This window comes from Natrix helvetica (assembly GCF_964273705.1).
Source record: "Natrix helvetica genome assembly, chromosome: 6".
NCBI lineage: Eukaryota > Metazoa > Chordata > Lepidosauria > Squamata > Natricidae > Natrix > Natrix helvetica.
In genome coordinates this window covers 64,721,418-64,737,348 of record NC_138553.1, presented here as the reverse complement: position 1 = coordinate 64,737,348, position 15,931 = coordinate 64,721,418, and the positions used below count along the sequence as shown (strand labels likewise).

The window sequence follows — 15,931 nt, the reverse complement described above, 5'->3', positions numbered from 1 at the left end:
TTTTCAGTATCCCATTAGATTAAAATAATCAGGAAATATTCAAAATATTTTCTACAACATTACGATAGATTTAAATTTATTCCATGTTTTCTCCCTCTGAAATGTTTATTTTCATTTCCTTTGCGTTAGTGAGATACTTATCAGTTAAGATGCTGCCGTTCAGGATCTCTTTATGCTGCCGATGTTATACTTTGGCAAAAGAGGCATTCACGTATATAACACATAAAATGCCTTTCACCCTGCGATGGGGAACTGAACACAAAATATAATTTCATTGGAATTTATAAAGAAGTAGTTCAAATCTACAAGCATTACCAGTGTTCCCCTCCTTAAACCTGCAATTTCCCCACAAATTAAGTGTCACTGAACATAGTAGAGGTTCCATTAAAGATCAGATTGTAACAAAGTTTTCACAGAATTGAGAATTTATTTAATAAATGGCAGTGGTTGTTATCCCTACCTCTTCACAAATCTAGTGACTTATCATGTTCTGGCTCAGGATGACACCCAAATCAGAGGCAAGTTGGGATAGATTTTTAACTTACCCAAGGTGGGATTGGATACATATTTAGAATACCAGAGTTGGAAGGGACCTTGCAGGGCTTCTAATTCAACCCTTTGCTCAGTCAGGAAACCCTATACCTGTGATGGCGAACCTATGGCATGTGTGTCACAGGTGGCACGCTGAGCCATTTGTTAGGGCATGCAAGGTGTTGCCCTGTCAGCTTCAGCACACATGCATGTGCTAGCCAGCTGACTTTGGCCTTCACTTTTGGCCGTTTTTTTCCCTCTGGAGGCTTCCCTGAATCCCCCAGAGGGCGAAAAACAACCCAACATGCAAACCGGAAGTTTGGGAATAGACTTCCAGTTTGCACTTTGGGCCCGTTTTTCTCCCTCTGGAGGCTTCAGGGAAGCCTCCTGAAGTCTCTGGAGGGCCTCCGGAGACGACGGTGGAGGCTGTTTTTGCCCTCCCCAGGCTCCTAGAAAGCCTCTGGAGCCTAGGGAGGGCGGAAAATGGGTCAATTGTGCGCCAAAAGCAGGGGGAAGGGCATCGTGCGCGCATGTGCACAGGGGTCACGCACATAGAATTATGGGTGTGGGCATGCCCGCGCATGAACCCCCCTGTGCTCCCCGCATTTGGCATGCGATGGCAAAAAGGTTAGTATCTTGCCCTCTACCATTTTAGACAAAAATATCTTCCTGTTTTGATTCAAAAACCTTCAGGGTTCTGGCCCCAAGTTAATAATTGGGTGAAATCATACCAGCTATGCCAGAAAGGGAGAGGACAATGTTGTTCTTTAACTCTTAGTTGCTTAATACAATTTTCCATTCTCAAATCAGAATGAGCTCTGCGGACTGTAAAAGAGTGTAGTCTGAAACCGCAAACCCTAATTTTTACCCTATTTTGAAAATATTTATTTGTAAAATTTTTAGGCCTTCCATTTACCTCAGAGTAACTCTGGGTGGCTTCACAGTCATTAAAGGTAAAAACTATTTAAACTAAAAATATAAAGAAATTAATACAAGAAGCCAAACACTGTAGCCCAATTAAAAGATGGGAAGGGTGGGAACAGGAAAGGGAGGAAGTTGGGATCTGTCTTTAATTGATCAAAACGTATAGTTTCAATGTAAGTTTCTTTTTTTGTTGTTGAATGTTAGAACGTTGTAAAATGTTAAGGAACAGTATGTTAAGGATGAACTAGAGGCAGTATTTCCTAATTCGGCAAGAAAACTTCAGAGAAGAAGCAAGCTTATGAACACCAAAGTCCTGACAATTTTAAATATTCTGAACAGACTTTTTATGACCTTTGGCATGTTTCATTTCCTCTAACTGCTTTAACTTTCATTCTTATAAAAATGAAGAATCATTAAATATCTCTTTTTCCAGTGCTAGATAATGGGAGAGAAGTTATTTTTGAATCATAGTTTGCATCAAATAATGAGTTGAAGATTTTCTAAAGTAATGAATTTAACTCTTGAAGCATATTGCACAACAACTCAACACTTGGCCTGGTGGACATTCAGATACTGCTGATGACTCTTTTCTAGGGAAAAATATTTAAAATTCGCTAGTGTGACACGAACAGAATCACTGTTTGTGCAGAAATATTACAGTACTTTATGCTTTCTACAAATACTAATTGCCCTTTGTTCCTTCTCCCTATGTATAGATCATTATAATCCAAACCTATTATCGACGATGGCTAGCTATTCAATGGGTAAAAAAACTAAAAGAACAATTAAGATTGAGACTAGAATGGGAAAGGCAAGAGGAACTAAGAAAACAGAGAGAGAGAGAAGCAAAATTGTTAAGAGAGTATAATCGAAGAATGTATCCCAAAACAAAGGATGATTTTGAATTACTTTATCATGCCTTAGAATGTAAGTATCCTATTTCTTCATTGCCAATAAGTAAACACAAACTCTCTCATCCCCCCCCCCACTCCCCAACATTTATGGTAGATTAGATGCAAAACTGTAGCGAAACTGGGATATCTCATGCAGATCAGCAAAGTTTCAGAGCTTTCCAGTATTGTAGCTATTATCCAAGCCTTACTGAATGAGCTTCTCTTCTTTATGTCTACATTGTTGCTCACAAAGTTTGTCTGTTTTAAAATACATATTATTAATTAAGTAACTTAAATGAAAAAGGAGGAAGAGGAGGAGGAGGAGAAGAAGGAGGGGAGAAGAGATAACTGATAGGATTGCCTGATCTGGACTGCAAAAGTCCCTACAATTATATCTTGATGTAAGCTAAATTTTTGTTATCAATTATAGGTCTTCCAGATTTTTTTTAGGCCAGATTCATTTGCACTTTCTTCCAGTTTCTGTAAACTCCTATCTATTTTCAGCTATTATGGTCAGAGATGCTCTAGGTACATATGCAAAGTAGGGTGGCAGTTTTAGGCTCTTGGAAGAAATATCCATCTGGTTCAGTTCCAAGCTGGGAGAAAGACACTGGAAAGATGGAGGCTGATTGGAAAGATGGCTTAATGATGAACAGAACCACCATTCTTTATGGTTCTGATGCAACTGACAAAATGGAGTTGAGAGTGGGTTTTTTTAATACCTTCTTTGGGTTTTGTATTTGAGCTTTCTGTTCCTGTGCAAGAACATGTATTCTATTGGCTGTAATCAGATTCCTATGGGGTCATGTAGAGGTCATGTAGAGGTCATAGCTGACTATAGGCAAAAGAGGAAATGCTTGGACTGCTCTGGGATGGTGCAATGAAGGGGCTTGTGTTCTGAAAGGATGTTGGGCAATTCCTATTGTGGCTTAATGTCTTTCATCCTGTGTTGGATCTTGGGTGAGGGGCTGCTTCTAATACTACCATTCTGTCTTTGTTCAGAATTATGGTCTTGATGCATTTGATAATATAGGTAGAGCAGCATGAAGAGGGCCTTGAAGAAAATATGCCATAACTGTGGGAAACTTTGCATGGAAAGGAGTGAGAAAGTGAGGTTCACCCCCTTGTGTCTTAAGTTTCATATAAGAGTGAAAGAAGGACAAAAGCTGTCAGGCTTTAAGATCCTGTTACTGTAGCGAATATTAATTATATTGTCTTTCTTCTTGTTTCTTTACTTGTTCCATTTTGTAGGGATGGTAAAAGGACAGTGCATTGAGTCCAGTTTTTACAGTTCAGCTCTGCTTGGGGCTCTTTAAAAAACTTCCAATACTGGATTTCAACTCTTTTTGTATTAAATGGGGTTTAGTAATCCACATGGTCTGGGAAGAGAAAGAAAAGTGGTTTGTGAGAGATTTTGCACAGTTAATATATTTCTTTGTGACATAATCTGCCTGACTTCACCGATACATCACCATTATTGTATGCTGATAGCAGAAAAAATAAATTCATAGTAGGCTGTCAGGCACTTTCAACTTGGTTATTAAAATCTAGCACTATATATTACGATGTAGCATTGCTTAGTGTAAACTATGAATTTGCAAGTCCACATCCTTTACGGTCAATACTTCAGCTGTCTTGTCAGTGGACGAATGGTTGGTTATAACTTTGGTTTATTTTTTGTTATTTGTTTCAAGCAAAATGATGCATGATTAAATCAGTCAGAGCTACCCCTTATTTCCACTTATGTGATGGCTGTAAAACCTTGTCCACAGCATCAGAAATGAATCCATTGATAAAGAGGGTAGAATCAGTGCTGAACTGTGTTTATCATAGGTGTACATAAGATCAGAGGATAAGAAGCAAATCCAGAATATGTGTACATATAAGACAGATCAGCAGATCTAGATTCTGTTTCTTTTTCAGCTTATTTATTTTGAAATATTGTGGTTGGGGAATCTGGTGACTGGCAGAAGATCTAGATGATTAGTCTGGCACATATTTGTAGTGCTACCAAAATGGGACCATACAAAGGAGACAACATATCTTTGTCTTAAGTTAATGGCTATATAAGTCATTATTGGAAGTCTTCATGTTTGCTTTAAAAATAAAAAGCACCACAAAAGGATTGGGAATGTGGTTTAGATCAGACAATAGAACAGGAAAAGAGATTTTTTTGCTTTCTCTTATTCCAAATAACCTCTAAGAACTACTATTAATAAGAGAGACATAAAGCATATGATATTTTTCTGTCTCCGGCAGAGCAGTCCATGTTCTTCTCACCCTTGCAACTATGAAAATTATGTTACAGAATTACAGAAAAACTACTTATCCCAACAAGGCATAAGTTCAGGACAACCAAAATCAACCTAAAATTGATTACTCTGTTTCATTTCCATAGTGCTTCTTGAAAAGAACACTATATATGTCTAATATATAGTTGTAATATAAATGTAATATATCATTTCGCCATCAACAGTTAAGGAAATGTAGCCTAATACGTTCTGACATATGAAGTTTACAACAGTTTAGGAACATAGCTACTTTAGAAGCATTTGTGTGGTTATAGCAAGGAAGAAAATTGCTACCAGTTAGAAACACAAAGCTTATGATACATATGAGGAGCTAACATTCTATTTTTAGCATTTAAAAAGTAGAAATGGAGCAGGTCAATAAAAATATTAAAAGGATAATACACCTTTTAACATCACTAACATTTCAGTTACTTGATGATAGATGACTATAGTAAAAGAAGAATCTGCTGAAACTAAAAGAAATCAATGTAATATTGTGCATATGCACCCTATTTAATTACTGTAAGTATTTCTTTAGGAATGCTAACTAAAAGAACTGTAATTAGAAGTGCAACTTTGTTACCATTGGATTGTAATATATTTATATTTTTGGTTTTTGGTGTTCTTTGGTGCACCTTGGGGAAGTAAATTAAGGAAGAGGAATATTTTGACAATTTAATATATCCTAAAAGGCTGGTAGAAAATAATAGGGAATAGAAAATAAAATTCTGTTTTGTGACTGTTTTGTCCTGTCCCCCCCCCCCCCGCCCAATAATAAAGACAAATTATGCAACACTTTTATAATACTTCTTAAATTCACATTGCTAAAGTATAAAGCTCTTAAAATTGGCCAGGAAAGTTACAGAAATCCCTATGCTTTTGTCCTTCAGTATGTAAATGACTTTGGTGCAGGCTTTTTATATGCAAATTCCCAAAAATGTGAGCTTCATTTTTAATGATGTGTTTTATATTTTAACACAAGTTGTGGATCTTTAAAGATTTTTTTTAGAATTATGTTTTTATTTAAATGAGCAATACATTAGTAGCACAATATTTAAAAAAACCATTGTAATAATGATAAAATAATTCTAAACAGGGAGAAGTATTTAATATCAGAAGTTGTTTCAACCTTGTCCTAGTTTGTAAGGTAGAACACTAATGAGATTATCACAAATACAGACAACTATGACTATTTCGTGGACAACGTTTTTAATTCATCATCATAAGCTTCAGTTCAGGATAGGTACTTTGGTCATTGAATCATAAAATGTTCTGTGTAACTACTGTCCATACTTCCTTTTAGAAAGGGAAACAATAACAATTTGGAGCCACATAATCATAGGATTCACATTTGTAAACTTTTGAAAAATTGTATCATTTCTTTAACAGGCTTTGTTGTATGATGCTGGACTGGCAACAGGGAAGATGAGATCAGCCATAAAAACTCAAATGACTTTGAGCCAATCATTTATATTCAGGCCATCCTAAAACACAAGATAGCTGTGTGGGACAAAAATGGGAGGAAGAAATGTTATGTAGGTCTCCATAAACTCCTGAACCACAGAATATAAATCTAAAAATAAATACTTGTTTGCCTGAAAAAAAGACCAGGCCTATTTTTGGGGGCCCAAAATAAGCACCAGGGCTTATTTTCAAGGCGTGTCTTATTCTTTTTTCATTTACAGGAGGCACATTTCTTCTGCTTGGAGCAGGAGGCCGTGTGGCATGCCAGTGCCACTGCTATGGGGCAAGGAGGTTTAAGCTGCTCCATGTGCCCCACACTGGCTGGGCCCCTGCAGCTAGGCCACCCACTCCCTTACACATGCCACACCTCACGGCGGCAGCTCCAGCAGTCCCTTCAACAGGAACCACCAGCCCACTTCTGCTTGCTCATGGCCACAATGGAGCAGGAGGCCGAGCAATGCACCGGTGTCACGGCCACCGGTGCCGGTAGAGCTTCTCCACATTCCCCACACCAGCTTACCTCAGGGCCCCCGCAGACAGATCATCCATGCCCCAACACCTGTCTCACCACATGGCTGCAGCTACAACACACCACTTGGCCTTCTGCTCCATTGCAACTGTGAGCAAGCAGAAGAAGTGAACCTGGGGCCTTGTGGATTCTTGGTGCACATGGCTGCTGGTACTGCCGCTGCAAGGCAAATATTGGGGTGTGGATAGCCTGGCTGTGGAGGCCTTGAGGTAAGCCATTGTGGGGCACGTGGGGCATCTCCACCACCACCCCACCTCGCCTCATGGTCGCGGCACCACAAGCAACCAGACAAAATGGGTGGCTGGCTAGCTGTGCAGGCTCTTAAGTAGGGCTTATTTGGGGGGGGTCTTATATTAGGCTCACGCATAAAACATGCTAGGGCTTATTTTGGGGATAGTTCTTATTTTCAGGGAAACGATATATAAAATGCTGTTTTGCAATTTTATAGCAAACTGGAATTTTTTGAAAAGCTCTTTAGCAAAGGTCTCAAATGGTAAAGTAGAATTACTTATTAGCCCTTTACATTTGGTTATAATTATTGTTCCAAATTACGCTGACCCAGAAGGCCTTGTAAACCTGTGACATGCTCCATCAAATATAAGATAGTGGTTTCATAAGACCTAAAAATAATTAATTAATTAATTAATTAGTATCCTTTCTTTATTAATTTTAGAAATAACTCAAGGCAGAGAACATATTCAACACTCCTTCCTCCCCCCTTTCCCCCACAACATCCCTGTCAGATGAATTGGGTTGAAAGAGAGTGACTGGTCCAAAGTCACCCAGTTGGCTTTTATGGCTAAAGCAGAATTAGAACTCGTGGTTTCCCAGTTTCTAGACTGGTGCTTTAATCACTAGACCAGTGCTTTAATTATAATCACTAGACCAGACTGGCTCTATTAATATACTATAACATTTCTATGATACCAATTCTACAGAGACTGTTAGCTATTTTCACATATTAATACAGCATATGTCTATAAAAATAATTATAAAAATATCTCTCATTAAAACTAATGTGCCTCTTTAGTTGCCACTCCTGGGACTATTATAGATCAGATGTTCTACAGAGCACTTCCATTTTGACTGCACTTCTAAAAATCATTAGAGACTATGCCATTGGACTCTGAGGTAAAATTATTCCATAATGAAGAAGCAAATACCAAAAAAAGTGTCCTAGTCTAACTCCTGCACTCCTCCCCAAATAATCTCATGTAGAAATATCATCAATATCATTGGCCTGAAAGCAAATAGTTTATTCAAGTATAAATAGATTATACTTGAAGCATAATCTGGCTATTGAGATAGAATTTACTTATCCACAGTTAGAAACCTATATGTCTGCTTTCTTTTTAGCTGCATTATTGCATATTGCTAATAACATGAGAGCTGAAGAACTTTCTCATATTATGAGGTTGATTAGAATACTGAAGCTGGCTACTCCTGGTGTATATCAAGAACACTTAAGTAGTAAATAATAATTTAGACTAACCAAACAGCAACTCACCTGGCTCCTGTTTATTAAGACCTGACTATTTAAAAGATTCATTTTGTAGTAATGCATGGTGAAGGTTAATCAAAAAATGAAAGTTAAAACAAATAATATAGTTTTTTTGTGTTGACACAGTATGGAGGAAAGAAGAACTTGAGGGCATCAACTGCACTTTCAGTGGAGCTGAACGGAAAGCAGCTCTCTGTGGACTTCTAGAAAAAGAGACCCAGCTGATTGCCTGCATTGGGAGACACAAAATAAATGCAGCAGAAGACAACCACGAAAAAGCAATCCTGTCCTTTCTGGAAAAGGTCAGTACGATAGTTTCTGTTCTTAGTGTACCCAGAGTTCAAAAACCCAAATTAACATTTGCAAACTAAAAACATACAGAAGAAAAGCACAGTAATTAACTTACCAGTTGGAGTTATGATTTATGATCTTTATGCATGTCTGGCAGTAAAATTGGCTCATTAGATATGGTTATTAAAAGTCTTTATGTATACTCATAAATTTGATGAGAGTTTCTTTTCACCTATGTACAGAGAAGCCACTACTTACATCTTAATTTACTTAATTACATCATCTTATTGAAAACGATGCTAACTATGCTCTCTATAACCTTTAATTAATACCGTATTATAGGCACGTGGGGTAAATTTATTATAGTAATTTCATTCACATTACCAAGATTTATATTCTACAATGTCTTATTTCTGTCACTGTTACAACACCAGACCCCTTTGGCTCTACTGCAGGAAAATATATTTGAAATTTTGTGTAAGGCTTTTCAGGAAAACTAGTTTTTTTACATGTAACATAAATTTTCTACCGTGGGTGGGTGGGGGATATTTAGGGGAAGATTGCAGCATCAAGTAAATTAACTATACTCATCATCCTGTTTTCTCTTCAAGGGAAGAAACTAGTAGAGTTGCATCTCAAGAAGAATTTGGTTTTGGTCTGACTTTCCTGTGTAGGTCCTATTGCTGCTGGATAGTTTGAAGTTGTAACATGTCAGATAATAGCAATCCTTTTCTTATCTCGTTTTTAAGCTTCCAGTGGCCTATTCCTTTTGAAATCTCTAGCGAGTCTCTTGACAAACATGAGCACTGGGCCTTGTTGAACAAGATGCAGTTCAGTGGCGAGAAGGCAGGAAAAACCAAATGCACAGGTTCAGAATAGGCAGTATCTATCTCCACTGTAGTAATATGAGAAGGATCTAGGTATCTTAGTAGCTACCACTTAAATATGAGCCAGCAGTGAGCTCTAGCTCCAGCCCTATGATTCTTTTATTTTAATTACCAGGTATAGTTTAAGCCACAAGAAAAGAAAGTAAACTCTAAATTGAAATTGTTGTTCTGCATTGTACTCTGTGTGATTTTTGTTTCAGAGGACAGTTGAATCTACTCACATATATGATCTGAATTAAATACCCACGTATTTCATTTGTATATTAGTGTTTTCTTATAATGATATCTTATGAACTTAGTTCTAACATTAAGATGAATTCTTCATTAGAAGAAACTTCAGACTTAATTTAAAAGTAGGAATGTAGAGATAGTAAATCAATTCACCATTACTTTGGAATAATAGCACTTAATTCAAATTCAAATAATAACAAAAGAGCAGTAGATAAGAAAAACACATAAGAATAAGAAATTGTTATTTTTAGGGCAAATGTCTTAAATTGCTTAGCCACCTCTAGATGTCACTAGCAGCCAACACTATACTTGAAATAAACTTAGAAGCTTTGACACTTGCAAATACACAGCATACAATAATGTACAATATCCATAAATATTGTTTCTCCTAATTTTAAAATTGCTTCTTTTCAAGCAGGAGGAAGAATAGTGTTGAATAATATGCAGCAGAGCTCCCTTTCAGGTCCAGTCTAATATTATTTTAAAAAGTTATGAATGCTTAAAACAAAAGAGTGAAAAGCACGCTCAAGACATATCCAGTTGACACAAAACTAGATATAAAAAGCATATTGTTCAGAGAAAGCTGACATCTACTAAATTGTTACAAAGGTTGCACAAGATAAATAAGAACTCTCTTAGGACCTGTTAGCTCATTCTGGTTTTACTGATTCTACACAAAGGACTGTGGTTTAATCACAAATTGTATTTTGAGAATCTTCTGAAATAGTTCAATTTTCTTTCTCTCTTTGGTTCAAGGTTTCAAATGCCTTCATTGATGTACCTTATTTTCACTTCCCTAGGCTTTTTGTAGCTGGGGTCTGTCTTTTATACATGTATCATTCCACATTATAATACATGCACATAATTAAGCCATTACTTCTCCCTTCCCCACTCTCTCTCACACACACAGACACACAATATTCATTGTACCTTTTTCTCACTACTTTGCCAGAAGCCAGCCTGTTTTGCTATAAATTACTAAAGTCCTTTTTAGTTTTCCTTGTGATTGATCTATGACACTAAGAGTCATATGTAAAAATATTCATAAAATGAATACATTTTAAACCCGTCTTGCTGTTTTAAGATGTTCCCTGAATATTTTAAGAGAAATGAAAATATTGTTTGGATACCTGTCCTCCGCTACAAAACTATATGATTGGGCTTGATAAATCGACACTTACAGCTTGAAAATTAATGAGTAGTTATGATCAGCCTCTCCTCTCTCCTTCTCTCCCTCAGGCTTGCCCCACAGAAGCCTCTCCTCTCCTATACCCCTTCTCTCCCTTAGGCTGTCCCCGTTGATCCTCTCCTATTCCCTTCTCTCCCTCAGGCTTGCCCCACAGAAGCCTCTCCTATCCCATCTGTTAGATATTAACATATATTGTGGCAAGTCTCCTCTCTGGTCCGCTGCTACAGCGGGAAACAGGTATCGTTCTGATTGGTCGAGGGGCGTACCCGATCCCTATAAAAGGGGAACCCTCCGACCACAGAGCAAGCTGGATCACTACTACTACTAATAAAGAGCTGTTAAGTCACTTTGTGTCCGCAGTCTGTTCTCTCGTTGCCCAGATCTAACATTGGCGACGAAGGTGGGATCGAGAGACAGATAGGACGAAGAACGCTACCTCCAGAATCTCCGGATTTAATCCAGCCTAGGAATTCGGCAGAAATTCCGGCAGCCATCTCAGGCCACCACAGCGCGGCAAATTCAAACGAGAGAAGATGGCGATGCACACTCCCCCCGCTCCATTCGACCCAGCGAACGACGAATGGGAAGCCTTCATGATTAGTTTCGAGTGCTTCCTCGAAGCGAACGAATACACGGGGATCACAGACGCCCGGAAGAAAAACATCTTCCTCGGCTACTGCGGAAAAGAAGTCTTCAACACGGCCAGAGACCTCACCGCGCCTACTCCAATACAGGCAGTATCATGGACGGCGTTGCAACAGGCTCTACAGACTCATTACGTGCCAAAACCTTCCCGCCATGTTTGCCGCCAAGCATTCAACACGAGGAACCAGAAGGCGGGAGAATCTATCAACCAGTACATTGCAGCTCTACGAAAAGCAGCCACACATTGTGGATTCAGAGACCTGGATGAGCAGATTATGGATCGACTCGTTAGCGGGCTGAGAGACATTTCCCTACAAAAACGGCTGTTAGCCAAAACCAATTTAAGCCTACAGATTGTACTCGACGAGGCAAGAGCTTCAGAAGCAGCAGACAGATCAGCGGAGACAATTCAACGCGGGTTCAACACAGACCAGCCAGCGCCAAGACACACCAGAGTTCACTACGAGGACACAAGCCCCGACTACGAGGATCCCGAGTTCGAGGACAGTCACCTGATGCGGAGCAGTCGCTTGAGGCCTGGGGGGAGACCCGGATTCCGTTTGTCGCCCTGCGCAAGCTGCGGAGGGAATCACCCCAGGTCTACCTGTAGGTTCAGGAACGTTGTTTGTTCGCACTGCAACAAACTTGGGCACATCGCACGAGTGTGCCGGAGCGAAGTCCCTGCCTCACGGCAGCCACCCATGTACCGCCAACAGAAGCCCAACCCAGGGGCTTGGCGAAATCAAAAAGGGCGCCCAGAGAGAAATCCACAAGTGTTTACCCAGAGAGAAAATTCCCAAAGAGCTGAGCGAGTGTATCCCCAGAGAGATTACACACAAAGAGCTGAGAGAGCGTTCTATCAAGATGCTCAACGAGAGTATTTTCAGGATACAGATGCTGAAATAGAGTTGACCCAGAGAGAGGAATTGCGAACGTATCTCACAACAATAAGCCAGGTCCGCACCAAGCGGCCTAAAAAGCTGAGAGTCACAGTCCTCTTGGAGGGCTCACCTTGCGAGCTGGAAGTTGACACAGGATCGTTTCATGGGCATCCATGGGCATCCATGAAACAGGCTATCCCTAGCCTCAAAAAGAGCCAACTACGCGCTCCAGACATCCTGCTACGAGACTACCAGGGGAACCAAGTCCCCATCGTAGGCCAAGGCACGTTCCAGATCCGTTTCAAGGACATCATAGCCCAGCTGCCCGTGACCATCGCCAGCGTACCATTACAAAACCTCCTAGGACTGGATTGGTTTGAATCCTTGGGGCTAGAAGTCACCAGAATCAACGCCGTGGGAAACAGCAGCGCTGAGCAGATTTTTAAGGAATTCGAGGATGTGTTCAGCCCCGGTCTTGGTAAGTATGTGGGTAAACCGATATCATTCAATTTAGACCCCAAAGTGGCGCCAATCCGACTCAAACCGAGACGAGTGCCTTTTGCACTCCGCCCAAAAATAGATAAGGAAATAGATAAGTTAGTGGAGCAAGGAGTCCTTGAGCCGGTGGATCACGCGCGCTGGGAAACGCCCATTGTGACCCCAGTCAAACCAGACGGATCAGTCCGCATCTGCGCGGACTATAAATGCACAATTAATGTCGCGCTACAACAAAGCGCATATCCTGTGCCTGTAGTACAGCACTTATTGCACTCGTTGGGGCCAGGAAAGGTATTTGCTAAATTAGACATGGCACAAGCTTACCAGCAGTTGCCCGTAGATAGCGCCACAGCGGAGGCCCAAACTATAGTGACGCATAGAGGAGCATTCAAATGCAACCGGCTACAATTCGGTGTGAGTATTGCTCCAGGATTGTTCCAGAGCGTCATGGAGTGACTTTTGCAAGGGATACCGGGAGTCGTCCCCTATTTTGACGACATCTTGGTGTCCGCTGCAAACGAGGAGCAATTAAATAAAAGAGTCAGAACTGTTTTGGCCAGAATCAGAGAAAAGGGTCTCCGCCTCAAAAAGGAAAAATGCCAAATTAACGTGCCTAGCGTAGAATTCCTGGGTTATAGAATCGATGGTCAGGGAATACACCCCACTTCAAAGAAAATTAAGGCGATCCAGGACGCCCCCACACCACGAAATCAGACCGAGTTGCAGGCCTTCCTCGGACTACTTAACTTCTACAGCGTTTTCCTGAGACAGAAGGCGACCGTTGCTGAGCCACTACACCGTCTACTCCAGAGGAACACACATGGAAATGGGGACGATCCGAAGCAGCAGCTTTTGTCGGAGTAAAGTGCCTGCTCACCACTGACTCGCTGTTAGTCCAATACAGCCAGACACTACCGCTGGTATTGACCTGCAACGCATCACCTTTTGGAGTCGGCGCAGTCCTCAGCCACCGGATGCCCGACGGAAAAGAAGCACCCATCGCTTTCTACTCCAGGACTCTTTCATCGGCCGAGAGGAATTACAGCCAGATGGACAGGGAAGCGCTAGCTGCTGTAGCTGGGGTAAAACGTTTCCACGAATACCTCTACGGCCGCGATTTTGAACTGATTACAGATCACAAACCGCTGTTGGGACTTTTGGCGGGAAACCGCCCCACTCCAGTCTCCCCTTCTCCACGCATGACCAGGTGGACTGTTTTCCTGGCTGCGTACTCATACAAGTTAATTCATCGACCGGGCTCCACTCTCGGACACGCAGACGCACTCAGCCGTTGCCCACTACCGGACCTTTTGCCAGACCCCACTCCCGAAGTACCAGTGCTGCTCATTGATTGTTTGGACTCAGGACCGTTTTCCTCTTACGATGTTGCAAGGTTTTCTTCTAAAGACAATTTAATAAAGCAAGTTCAAACTTGGGTTTGGAGGGGGTGGCCGAAGGGAAACGTGGGCCCGGAATTCAAAGTGTTTTGGTCAAAACGGGACGAACTCTCAGTGTTACAAGGTTGTTTATTGTGGGGGGGGATCGAGTTGTTATTCCGTATGCTTTACGTAGGAATGTATTAGATGCTTTACATGTTGGTCATCCGGGGATTGTTAGGATGAAGGCGTTAGCAAGAAGTTACGTTTGGTGGCCAAACATGGACAAAGAAATAGAGGAATGGGTGGCCACTTGCGACCCATGCCAGGAATCGAGACCAGCACCCCCGGAAGCGCCCGCCACAGAATGGGAGAAGCCTAAAGCACCCTGGTTGCGAATACACATTGACTTCGCAGGGCCGTTCCAAGGTCAGACTTTCCTTATAGTTGTGGATGCATACTCGAAATGGCTAGAAGTAGTCCTAATGACTTCAACCACGGCAGAGGCAGTCATTAAGGTTCTACGGCGATTTTTCGCCACTCATGGCCTGCCCGACCTCCTGGTCTCCGATAACGGGCCCCAGTTCACGGCCATGCAATTTGAGACATATCTAGCAGGTCAGGGAATTCGGCACGCCCTCGTCGCGCCATTCCATCGGGCGTCAAATGGACAGGCGGAGAAAATGGTGCGATTCGCAAAAGAGGCCCTCGCTAGGATGGGTCCAGGTGATTGGCAAACACGCATTGACCATTACCTATTGATCCAACACATTACCCCCAGCGCAACGACGGGTAGGAGCCCCGCTGAACTACTCATGGGCCGCCGTCTACGGTCTCACCTGGACCATCTTCACCCAAATTACTCTGCCATCGCTCCCCCAGACTCTACAAGCAAAATTCGGAGTTTTAGCATAGGGGATTCAGTATACGCCCACAACTATGCAGGGGGGACATTGTGGATGCCGGCAAAGGTCATTGGCATCACGGGTCCACGATCGTATCTGTTGGAACTAGAAGATGGGAGGAACTGGAAAAGGCACATCGATCAACTACGGGGTCGCCTGGCGCACTCAGATCTACGAACAGAGAACGAGAGCTACCTGCCATTGCAAAGCCAGCCACTCGAGAGCCCCAACACAGAGAACTACGACACCTGCGAGCCAAGGACAGAACAAGAGGTCGGGCGCGAAACGGAACAACCCCCAAGCAACGAAAGCGAGCAGATCCCCGAACGCCAAAGCAACGAGAGCCTGCAAACGCCCGGAAACGAAACACGGAAAGAAACCGATCCTACAACTACTTCTGACCAACCCGAAATGCGACGCTCCACCCGAGTAAGACAAACACCAACGTATCTCAAGGACTATATTACTAACCGTAACGTTCCGTCTAGGAGGGGAGGGGTGTTAGATATTAACATATATCGTGGCAAGTCTCCTCTCTGGTCCGCTGCTACAGCGGGAAACAGGTATCGTTCTGATTGGTCGAGGGGCGTACCCGATCCCTATAAAAGGGGAACCCTCCGACCACAGAGCAAGCTGGATCACTACTACTACTAATAAAGAGCTGTTAAGTCACTTCGTGTCCGCAGTCTGTTCTCTCATTGCCCAGATCTAACACCATCCTCGTCTTTCCCTCAGGTTGGCCCCATTGATCCTATCTTATCTCCTTCTCTCCCTCAGGCTTGCTCCACAGAACCCTCTCTTATCTTATCCCCTTCTTTCCCTCAGGCTGGCCCCATTGATCCTCTCCTATTTCCTTCTCTCCCTCAGGCTTGCCCCACAGAGGCCTCTTCTATCT

The 15,931-nt window shown here is 41.9% G+C and overlaps 1 protein-coding gene across 2 annotated transcripts in view; it reads left to right on the top strand.

Annotated features, from left to right (window-relative positions):
* IQUB (IQ motif and ubiquitin domain containing) overlaps positions 1-15,931 on the top strand; it is a 49,453-nt gene that overhangs the window by 14,317 nt on the left and 19,205 nt on the right. For both annotated transcript variants that reach the window (XM_081957028.1, XM_081957027.1), the window contains 2 exons: positions 2,172-2,382; positions 8,260-8,435. In XM_081957028.1, the coding sequence (XP_081813154.1) occupies positions 2,172-2,382; positions 8,260-8,435 (387 nt within the window). The remainder of the gene's footprint in view (positions 1-2,171; positions 2,383-8,259; positions 8,436-15,931) is intronic.